At 38.5% G+C, this 12364-nt stretch overlaps 1 protein-coding gene across 1 annotated transcript in view; it reads right to left on the reverse strand.

The window, feature by feature from the left end:
* Positions 1-12364, reverse strand: part of PAPPA2 (pappalysin 2) — a gene marked incomplete at both ends in the record, with an annotated part of 281829 nt that overhangs the window by 176306 nt on the left and 93159 nt on the right. Inside the window, one exon of the mRNA XM_082865530.1 lies at positions 9969-10114. Within this exon, the coding sequence (XP_082721656.1) occupies positions 9969-10114 (146 nt within the window). The remainder of the gene's footprint in view (positions 1-9968; positions 10115-12364) is intronic.

Below are 12364 nucleotides of genomic sequence, written 5' to 3' on the forward strand. Positions count from 1 at the left end.
CTCTATTTTCTCATTTTGCTTAACTTACTGCCTTTGGGGTCTCCTTTTCTCAGGCTGCATGTTTGTAGTTCCCATTGTTTTTGGTGTGTGCCCCCAGTGGCTAAGGTTGGTTCAGTGGGTTGTGTAAGCTTCCTGATGGAGGGGACTCGTGCCTGTGTTCTGGTGGATGAGGCTGGATCTTGTCTTTCTGCTGCAGAACTACATCCAGTGGTGTGTTTTGGGGTGTCTGTGAACTTAATATGATTTTAGGCAGCCTCTCTGCTAATGGGTGGGGTTGTAGTCCTGTCTTGCTAGTTATTTGGCATGGAGTATCCAGCACTGGAGCTTGCTGGTCGTTGAGTGGAGCTGGGTTTTAGCCTCGAGATGGAGATCTCTGGGAGACATGGGGCTGGGAGGTCTCTGGTGGTTCAATGTCCTGAACTCAGCACTCCCACCTCAGAGGCTCAGGCCTGAAACCTGGCTGGAGCACCAAGACCCTTTCAGCCACAGCAACAAAGAATGGAGGAGTGTGGTCTGCTAGCCTTCTACTGGTCCCTGATTTTCCAATCCATTCAGGAAGCAGATTCCTGTTTTCATGTTGTATTGATTTTCTATTGCCATTGTTCTTTCAATATCTCCTCAGCTATCCAGGGCTCAGCCACCTCACTCTCCTCGGCTGTGGCCCCTGGGGACTCAGAAGTGCAATGTGGCCCAGCCTCCCACAGGGTAGGGGGCGGGACGGGGGTGGAGCCCCGCCCTAGGCCTGGCATCGGGGACAGGTGAACACCACTAGCTCTGCTCAAGCTATGGAAGAAGAACCTGCAATCTGGAGAAGAAGAACTGGCGTTCAGGCTGGACCACTCTGAAGCCAAGGCCACGTGGCACTTCCTCCTCATTAGATACTCCCAGTATCACATGGATGCCTCCCTCACTCTGGGCTTTCTAACGCCTCCCATACCATGGGAGAAAAGTCATTTGATGAACGAAAACTGAAAATGTTATCACTGAGGCCTTGGAGACTTATGATGTACTCCTTTCCTTGTTTCTGGATGACGGTGGTGCTTCAAACACCCACAACCTCCTACTACAGAGTATAAATGGGATAGATATTTTCTATAATTGATTTATCAATTCAGCATTTATTGAGCATCTATTCAGTGTCAGGTACTGTTCTGGGCACTAAAGATTCAATGATTACTAGGACATATTTTAAGAGTGTTCACTATGTTTGAAACCCCAAGGCACCTAAAATTACCCCATTTGCTGAATATTATCATCTGACAAATAATCTGCAGTAGCAGCCAGTGAGTAATTCCAAGGAACAGTCCTCATCCTGTTCACGTCCTGTAGCCTGTCTCATTAATGATGCTCTAAGTCCTCATATGGACATGGTGTGCTCCGGTTTACATGTCCTGTTTATTCCTTGTCTTGGGGAAGAATCACTCCACTCTGGCATAGTGAAGAGGGGACAGAGTGGAGAGGAACAAAATTGCTTTGCTCTAGCCCAACCATTCAGTGATTTGTTGCACCAGAGTGTGCTTCCCTTTACCTCCTGTGGATTCTTCTACCTCTCCCACGCTGGCTCCTGCATCCATACTCCACAGAAACAATTGGGCTGAGATTAACAGAGACTTCCCACTTGCCAAATCAATGTCTATTTCTCACCCGCATTGTGCACAAATGTGTCACAACTGATGTAACACCCTAATCTCAATGTCAACTGTTTGGTTAGGAGGAAGTCAAGCTTTGTTCGGGTGAGGGGATCCCCTATAGAAGTTCTAGGTGAGGGAAGGATAGCTCCCCTCAGAGCTCATGTCTGCTGCTTTTGTCTTCCCCTTACCCCCTCATGCAGCTATTGCTTTGCTTTCTGCCAGATGCTTGGCACATCTGCATCACCCCTGTGGTAGCTGTTCTCCAGTCCATCTGGCCCCATGACACCCACAGACCCTCGTCAGGCACTACCCGTCTCCCCCAAACTGCCAACAATCACTTATTCTTTCCTTCTGTGACTTATAAGGAGCCTCCCATTGTTTCTTATAAGCTGCTTTACCATTGCAGGCAATTGGACACCTAAAAACACATTTTTTTTTTTCCCCTAGAAAGCCAACATCTTTCTAGGGCACTGAAAATCTTTAGGATGGAGATGAAGTAGGTGGGAAGGTAAGGGCCCAACCAGCAACAGCAGCCATGGTATTTGGAACTTCTATTGCTGCTGCTGCTACTACTACTAATGGAGCTAATATTTACTGAAGCCCTACTATGTGCCAGGTAGTCTTCCTCATGCTTGTTATTCCCATTTTATATATGAGGTGACTTGCTCAAGATACATTTCTTCCTATCTTTCGGAAGCCATAGCCCACTCTATCACTCGAAGACATTTTTTTCCTCCGAGGGTCACATTATCTGGACTCCTTGGAAGATCCCATGTGTCTAAAGCCCCATTGTGAGCCAGGTTCAAGTTCCCTCCCACAAGGTTCTTGGGTCCCATGTATTGAGGCATGATGCTTATGATCTGATCAGGATCTCTGAATGTTCCTTGGCAGTACAGACATTCCCTAGAACAATTAAGGAAGATGGTTGGCTCAGAACACTCTGAAGTGCCTAACTTCTGTGCCAGAGAGTGACCGACTGTCCTCTCTAACCTGGCCAAGAAGCTCTTGTACGTACTTCATCACTCTGAAGCAGTCATATTTGTGGGCCACAAGGGACTTTCTCAAACCCCTCTCTCCTTTGTTGTCTGGTACACGCCTGAATCCTGCTCCTCCTTCTGCTTTTGTGGAAGTGCCTTTCATGGTCAAATTTGTAGAGATCCCAAATTCAACACCTCCAAAGCCAAACTGCCTCCCCCTTTGCTCCTGCTTTTTCTATATTTTCTACCTTGGTACCATCATCCCCTCAATCAAACAGAACTCTTTTCTCCCCCATCTACTTATTTATGTGAACAAAGTTCCTCAGTACTTAGAGCTATAAAAGAAAAAAAAAGCAATATAAATGACGCTAAATCCCGTCTTATTATAGCAATAATTACTCTTCATCCACCGACACAAGAACTAATCTGGGAGAGAAAAGCCACTCTTGGCTCATTAAATACGTATTTTCCACTTTGTTTACTAGTCATTAATCAACATTTTAAAATACTGTTTTGATCAATTTTGGACAAGGAATCATTTCAAAAGCTAACTCAATTGAGAACAAATTTTTAACATGTTATAACTTATGATCAATATCAATGTTAATATACTGCTTGTGATATTGTATTACAGATTTGCAAGGTACTACCACCAGAGGAAAATGGGTAAAGGATATGTGGAATCTCTTTGTACTATTTCTTACAACTATATGTGAATATTTAATGATCTCAAAATAAAAACTTTAATTAAAAATATCACAAAATGTTTGTTTTTATTCAAAATGTTTTTAGCAGAGAAATAGATGACTAACTAAAGACTTTGAAAAAAGTATATTTATATGTTACATTAGTATAAAGTTCTATAGGAGCAATGAAATGGAAACAAATTCAAAGAGAAAAAAGGAGCAATGAATAATTTCTCAATGTTAAAAAAGTGCATGGCCATGAGTTTTTTTAATGAATGATTATCAAATTATTATATTACCAAAGATACATTTAGAAGAGTAGATTTAAAATGTATTTTTAAATGTCAATAATTTAAAATAATATGCCAGAAATTATATTCTTTGCTATAATTTAAACTTATGGTTAAATTTTTAGGTGTTACTTTTTAAATCGATGAAGTGGTACAGAGTTTTTCAAAAGTCTTTCAGGAGGTACAAGAGAGCAAGAATAAGTTTGAAGAGCTCTGCTCTAGCCATTCCAAGGACATTCCACTTCTAAGCAAGCTAGGTTTTTAACAGTCTAAACCTTGGCATTTACCATTTCTTTCACTATGGAATGCCCTCTCATTGTCTGCCAAGCAAACTCCTGCTCATCTTTCAACTCTCCCCTCAAGCCTCAGCTCCTCTGGGAACTCTTCTCTTCTTCCCTGATGTTTTCAGCACAATCAGGCACTTTCTCATCATGTTCCTACTTGACCTCCTGTGTGGCAGCATCGTGTAGTATTATAAGTGTGTATTTGCATGTCTGTATCCCAGGTGTGCTGTGCAAACCTTTACGGTGGACTTCTTTTAATTATTCTATCTCTGATATCGCCATGAAATAGATTCAACAGTTTTTCTTTGAATGAATGAATAAATAATTATGATATTAATGGTTTATAAAAGGTCTGGTTTACCACTAATTTAAGTCTTCTGCCTTTGAAGATATGTTTTCAGTTTAAGTGCTGTATACTAAGGTTAAAGATATTCAAACAACTGAGCTCAAGGGGATCTCATTTATCCATTTACTTTACTTATAAAAAATTCTGCCCTGCATTACCACAACATTAAAAGTACAAAATCATGCTAAAGGCCAGAAATGGTGTTGATGGACCACAGATTACCTTGGTCTTTCCTCATGGTGACTTAAGCCATTCGTAGTCAGAAACTGGATTCAGCCTTAAAAATAGCGTACTTATCTGCCAGGTCACTCAGCTGACCCTCAAAATACAGGGTCTTGAATGTTGACACAGATAATCTTATCTTGAGTCTCGAAAAGACTCTGTTTAGAAAATCCTAAATGTCTTCCTCTATCATGTTATGCCAGCTGTCTGTACTACTCTACACCCGATTTAGGTCAATATGATTCCTTTGTTCAATCACAGTTATGACTGAACAAGAAAAAATAAATAATAACATGAGAAGTTTCATATTGAGTCAGATTTTCAGCTAGTCTTCTACTTCTTAAATGCACATTAAGAAACATGTTGTAGGGGAACTAGTTATTCCTAAAAGTTTTAAGAATAAAATATAAATATCCCTAGCTTCTTTTGCAATTCATTATGAGTCAGTGACTCATGAGAGAATTTAAATATTTCTTGAAACTATTTAAATTTAATACCTTCACTCATTTATTCAGTCATCCCTTCAATCAGTGAGCATTCAAAGAGCACCTGCTGTATGTGAAGTGTTCTGCTCATGCAAAGAGGTCACAGACCTTATTTAGATTTCATCAGTTTTTGCATGCAAGCTTGTGAATGTGTGTGTATGTGTGCACGTGCAAGTGTGTGTTTGTGTGTAGTTCTATGCAATTTTATCACATGTATGTATACCTTTGTGTAACTACCATTAAGATTTCTCCTCTATTATCCTTTAAGTCACTCCACACACGTACCCCTCCCCCCACCACCCCTCACCCCATTCCTAACTCCTAGCAACGACTAATTTGTTCTCTATCTCTGTTGGGTTTTTTTTTTAAATTTTGAGAATACCACATAAAATTTTGAGACTACTACACTAAACCATAAGCGTGCAACTTGTGAGATTTTTTTTTCACTCCATGTAACATCCTTGACATCCAACTAAGTTGTTCCATGTATTAATACTTTGTTTCTTTTTATTGCTGTGTGATATTCTATTGTGCAGATGTATCACAGTTTGCTTAAGCAGTTAGCACCGAAGAACACTTTATCATTTCCAGTTTGGAGCTATTACAAATAAAGCTGGATTTCGAGTAGTCATGTTTTCATTTCTCTGGGATAAATGTCCAACAGTCCAACTGCTGGGTCATATGGTAAGTGTATGTTTAATTTCATAAGAAATTGCTAAAGTGTTCTCCAGAGTGGCTGTGCCATTTTACTTTCCCATCAGCAATATATGCAATATCCAGTTTCTCTGCATCCTCATCAGCATTTTGTATTGTTACTATTTTTTTTAGCTCTACTAATAAGTATAGTGATACCTCATTGTGGTTTTAATTTGCTTTTCCCTAATGGTTAATGATACTGAATATCTTTTCATGTGCTTATTTTCCATCTGTATACTCTCTTTGGTAAAATGTCTGTGTTTTTGTCCATTTTCTAACTGGAATATTCGTTTCTTTTACTATTGTTTTGAAAGTTAATATATTCTAGATATAAATCCTTTGCGAGATGTGTGGTTTGCAAATACTTTCTCTAAGACTGCGATTTCCTTGTTCATCTTTATTATTTTTTTTTTTTTGCGGTACGCGGGCCTCTCACTGCTGTGGCCTCTCCCATTGCGGAGCACAGGCTCCGGACGCACAGGCTCAGCGGCCACGGCTCACGGGCCCAGCTGCTCCGCGGCATGTGGGATCCTCCCAGACTGGGGCACGAACCTGTGTCCCCTGCATCGGCAGGCAGACTCCCAACCACTGCACCACCAGGGAAGCCCTCCTTGTTCATCTTAACAGAGTGTTTCTCAGAGAAAAAGTTTTAATTTTGATTAAGTCCAATTTATCAGTTTTCATTTTTATGGACTATGCTTTGGGCGTCATATATAAGCACTCTTCGCCTAGTCTTGCCCTGAAGATTTTCTCTTATGTTTTCTTTTGAAAGTTATACAGTTTTACTTTTTATATTTAAGTCTATGATCTATTTTGAGTTAATTCTTATATAATATAAGGTGTGTATAAGCTATCTAAAATTAATAAATCAGTATTTTTTCCAGATACTGGTGTAGAAGGGCCCTTAAATTATATAATTTTATTTACTTCTTGTCTTTCGTGCCATTGTCATCATATTTTAACTCTACATATATTTTAAGCCAAAAAGACATTGTTATTACTTTTAATATTTTTATCCTTTCTAGTGTGATTCATTTCTTTTTGCATGCCTCTGTTTCCTTTTGGAGTCATTTTCTTTCTGTTTGGATAGCTTTCTTCTTCAGTATTTATTTTACTGCTGGTTTTAAATTATCTGTTTTTATCTGAAAATATGTTTAATTTTTCTTCATTTTAAAAGATTTTTGTTGAGCATAGTATTATAAATTGGCAATAATTCTCTTTTAGCATTTTAAAAAATATATCAATCTATTGTCTTCTGACTTCCATAGTTTCTGTTGAAAGGTCAGCCTGTCAATCTTATTGTTGCTCCTTTTAAAGTAACATAACTTTTTTCTCTGGCTACTTTTGAGGTTTTTCAGCACTTTTGTTATAATGAATCTAGTTGTGATTTTCTTTCTATATATCCTTCTTGGGGTTTGTAAAACATTTTGAATCTGTGGTTTAATATTTTTTGTCACCCTGAAAAATTCTCAGCAGCTATCTCTGATATTATTTCTGCCCCAATATCCTTCTCCTCTTCTTCTAGAACTCCAATTTACGTTAGGAATTTTTCATCAGATCTCAAATGTCCCAAGTTGTTTTCTATATTTTTCCATCACTTTTTCTCTCTGAGCTTCAATATGTATGTTTTCTACAGTTTTCTAGTTCATTAAACCTTTCTCCTGCTCATAAACCAATCTACTAATATCTTAATTTCAGTTACTCTATTTTTGTCCTAAAATTTCCATTTGATTCATTAATATAGATTCTAGTTTTCTAAAGACACTCTTCACCTTTTTATCTATTTTTGAGCATATTAATCACAATTATCTTAAGCCAATATTCAGTAACTCCAATATATGGATAATCTGTGGGTCTGCATTTATTTAGTGATTATTTGTTTCTTTGTTTAGTTTAGTTTACCATCATTTGGTCTTATCTCTGGCATAACTGGTAATTTTTTTTTTTTTTTTTTTTTTTTTTTTACTGATTTCTGGCCACTGTGCATGAAAACTTGTAGAGGCTTTTGATGATATTGTCTTCCTCCAGAGCATATTTAATTTTCTTTTGTTAAGCAGTTAAATATAGGCAGATGACCTTCCTCCAAACAGGGATTTAAGAGTGTTTCAGGTTGAATTTTAGGCTTTGTGTAAGCTAGGCTATTTATATTTTCTCTCACACATAGGGTATCTCAAAGCCCCTCCTTGATAGGACCTCAACTTCATTTTTTTGTCCCCTCCACTATGAGATTCCTGAAATCACTGTTCAGCTTTTTAATCGTTAGCAGTTATTTTATACTTGTTTTATGGCCACTGGCCCTGAGCATGCATAGTTTAGTAATTAGAAAAATCTTCAAATAATGAGCAGACTATCAGGCTCATTTTTTTTCATGATTTCTATCTTTCTGGAAGCTTGGTCCCTCAAGTCTGGATGCCTTAGAAGGCCTGACCTTTAATTTTTGTCTCCTCAGTAGTGAGAAGCAAGCTTTAGGCTGCTTCTCTCTGCTCTGCCTCTATTACTTTCACTGAGATTTTGGCAATTTCCCTAAAGGAGAAAAAAATCTGAGTTATATGTAGAGCTCACTTCAATGCATTTTTCTCCTCACTGGGATTGGGTGCCTCAAAACCTCGTTGTCTTGGCTGATGTCTGATGTCTTCAAATAGTTAATTTTTGGAGGGGTGTTATTTTATCCACTTTTATAGTTAAATGAATCTTGTCAATGGCCTAGTGCCAACAAAGTTAGAAAAATATTCAGGGCTCTGTTCCCAGTCCAATAATTCTTATCAAGAGGCCAAGATTTGTCTCCATAATGGCCAGGAAGATCACTTTTTTAGGTTTTTTGAACAAGTAGATTCAGTACTCAATGATAGACCTAGGATTCATAGAAACAATTGCTGGGTAAACCTAGCTGTCATATATACCGAAAAGGTAACCTTTGGTGAATCAGGTATGAACCAATTTGGAGGTAATTTCTTACCGTGTTACATGCTCCTCTGCTAGTATTGTTTTTCATGAGGATAATTCAAGATACTCAAACTCACTGCTAAATGAATTATTGGAATATAACCTTCTAGCCCACTTGTTGCTACTTTGAAGACTAGAATGACTCACATTAGCTTTCATCTGGAAAGCTCCACTCATCTCACAAATTTCTGACTTCTAATATACTGAGAACTGAAAATACAAAATTTAGTGATAAAAGGACTGCAGAGCCTTAAAACTGTATCAGATACTATAGAGCCAATGAAATCCAGCATAATAACAAAGCATTCAGTTTGGATCACCACAGGTTTAACTTTTCATTGTCTCCTCCTTTGCTTGAGATATATAACCCTTCTGGATGTTGACCTGATTCACTACAAGGATTTTTATGTTCTGGTTTCCTCTTGAACAGCCACAACATTTTTTCACCTATTGCTAACCTACTGCTCATCATTTTCCTTCCCCAATTGTTTGGACACTTGCTCATATTTTATTTGAGTATCATTTCAATACTCTGGACTCCACTTCACAATGACCCATCATACATGGGTTTGACATATACAGTATTATGTGATGTTTATTCAGTTTATTTCTCTCTGCTTTGTATTTGACTACTAAGAAGATTAATTTTGCATAATCTCTTTTAAATCACTCATAAAATGGTTTCTGGTCTCTTTCAAGCATTCTCTTTCCAACATGAAAAATTCCTCTCAATTATGGTAATTCAGTTTTAAAGTAAGTTTTGGTAGAATCCTATATAAGACTCTTTGAAAGTATATACAAATTATATTGAATAATTACTCTTCATCCACATAAACTGATTTAATGCTTCTATTGATTGGTCAGTAATATTTCCTTTATAATAATGATAAGATATTGTAATAAAAGGAATTATCTTTCTTAAGCATGCAGTAGTTCCACTCAGTATTAAGGTGTCACCTTTTTCCTAGGTAAGCAGACAAGTTCCCCACCTGTTTTAATTTCCCAGAATCTCCTCAGGATTCCAATCCATGCAAGAAGCCCAGCAATCTTCTGGCTCAGTGTTTACTGAAAATCAGGTTTCACAGTCTAGCCACCTTCTTGCTAGTTTCCCCCTTGAGGCTCTCCAAGACATAAAATGGATCTTATTCCATGTCAGCAATTTATTAACGTCTAGATTATAGATTCGGTCTAGGACATTCTGAGTTTTTGCCACTGTTTGCTCTAATACATCTTACCTGTCTGCACTGAAACATTTTGAGAGATTCTCCCAAAAGCTATTCTCAGCCCAAAGCAGCTAATTCATTAAGTAAATTTATTTTTCTCTCTGTTTTTTCCCCAAATGCACTTTCATGGATTCCCTTCCAATCTCCTCATTTTTCCTACTATAGTTGGTCTTCACTTTACTTACCCAGGTGACTGATGGCTTCCTTGTCCCAAGGCCAGGTGGCAGCACCTGCAAGGTCTTCCCGCACTGAGCTGGCAAAGTAGACGTTGAGGAAGTGAGTGCTGTTGAGCTGCAGTGCCTCTTTCAGCTCCTTCACACTCATGTATGCCCTGGAGAGCACGTAAGAGGAGGAAATGTCACACCAAAGGATCAGTCCATAGAGAACAGTAGAACCAGACCTAATCAGACTCTGACTCTCCCAACCAGCATTGCTTTTTAGAGGAGAGGAGCAGAGAGGGTAAGACCAGGTGTTATGAAGCTCTCAAAAATGCACTAATACACATTTAGGATATTTATTCCAAGATAAATAATATCCTACCTTTTTAGCACCACAATATTTATATGGATAGTCAGTATTTGACATCATACTCAATTCTCCACTCTACACCCAGATTATTTCTTCAAGATAAATCCAATAATACCCTTAACTCTATGCCCTGAGAGTTATCCCCACCCCCGACCCAGCCCACGGTGAAGAAGACCTTTCAACTCTCAGTCCCTGGTTCTTTCCATCACACTGAATGATCATTATTATGATAAGAAGACCGACTGAATCTCTATTTCAGTATATGCTTGCTTCAGGCATATTTTTAAAGGTAAATAGTGGCCAGAAAATATAAAGTAAAACAGGAAAAAAAGAGATGAGTTATAGGTAGGAGAGGATATCATAAGCTACTGCAAAGAATGTTAATTTTATATATATTTCTCTTTCTAGTACCTTAATCCATAGACTCTCTACCCCTACTCCAACTACCTTGTGATACTCACCAAGTATCTCTATTGGTGGCCTTCACAGCACTAGGTAATATTATATTTGAACTTATTCACAGACTTAAAGGTCTATTAAAAACACATGCCCCATGGCCCATAAAAAAGGGAAACAAGCATGTGATCTTTCTTTAAGCTCATATATAGTCAAAGACCTTCATCTTCCTGGCATCAGTGAAACTTAAAACTTTACTATGGGCAAACAGAGCCTCATCATACTCAATGAAGAGCTATTTTACGAAAGAACAACTAAACCAGAACCCAGTGGCCCCTTGGATTCACTGGATGCTTCCTACAGTGGCCATGGGAATGCCACTCCAAAGACAGGAATGATCCTATCACAGCTTCAACTGTGCAGACAGCTCTCTCAACACAGTTGAAATTTCCTTTATAGATTCATGCTTTTTTCTTGCTATTCTGGTAGACAAGCTGCAGACACTGAAATCTCTCAACCCAGAAGCTCAGGCTAGAAGAGCATGACCCTTCTTCTTCCATTCACTCTGCCTCCCAACTACACTGTTGATGCCATCTATTTAATCCACATGTAGGATATACTGGCGAGGAGTACTCAAGAAATAGAGATCCCAAAGGAGACTGTGTTTATGTTCTTTGGCACAGAACCAAAAAGGGGAATAAAAGTAAAGAAACACAAAAAGATTTTGCTTTAGAACCAAAAATGCTTGAGAGAATGGGGATTTTAAAATATTCTTTCTTATTGACTTATAATATCTTGGAAAAGTAATTCTCATCCCCAATAAATCATCCAAATTTCATGAAGTGGTGTCAGATGTGATCAGAGGGATATTCCTTCTGATACTTTCCTGGAGTGTTTTTTGAACTGTTGCCTGGTTTTCCCTGGACATTAGTCACATTCCCTTTCCTTTTCTCCTTTATTAAAAATAATTACAATTTCCTGTATTGATAAATTGATGGTTTGGCGTTATGATGACATCAACTCTTCAACATGGAGGTGGTCTAACTGGTCAGACAGAAGGAGAAGAGGTAGGGTGGATGGGAGGAGAGAGAGAGAAGAAAGAAAAGGGAAAAAAGAAACAAACAGAAAATAAGAGAAAGAAATAAGGGCAGAGAGGATAAGTGATAGCCTATGTACAGCTCAGGGTACCAAGAAAGAAAATTTACACCCTCTGTTCCTATTCCAGAGTTCCCATTAAAATTAGGAATTGGTAACTTGACAGTTTTCTCTCTTTCCTCCCCCCTCACTTTCCCCAAATACCCCTGTTCCTGGCATGGTTTACTTGGGCTATCTGTGTGTTCCTGGCTTCTCTGTCTGCCACTTACCAGTCTTGGCCATCATCCTTCTATCCTCCCTCAACCCAGCAGTTCCACTAACTTCCCTTGAGCCACCCTCCAAGAGGCCTCTTCCTCCACTACCAACTCATTAGCTGATTCTACTCATCTCCCATTTCTTCCTTGCCCATTCCACTCTCCAGCCATAAATTACTCTTCCAGATGAGAGTGTTTATGTCATACTTGTGGAAAAATGGGTACAGCCACTCTAATTCCTGCACTCCTTAGAGATATAGATAGAAGTTGGCAAGTATAAGGGATAAAATACATTTTTAAAAGCTAGA

This window comes from Leucopleurus acutus (genome assembly GCF_964270905.1).
Source record: "Leucopleurus acutus genome assembly, chromosome: 2".
In the NCBI taxonomy this organism is placed as follows: domain Eukaryota; kingdom Metazoa; phylum Chordata; class Mammalia; order Artiodactyla; family Delphinidae; genus Leucopleurus; species Leucopleurus acutus.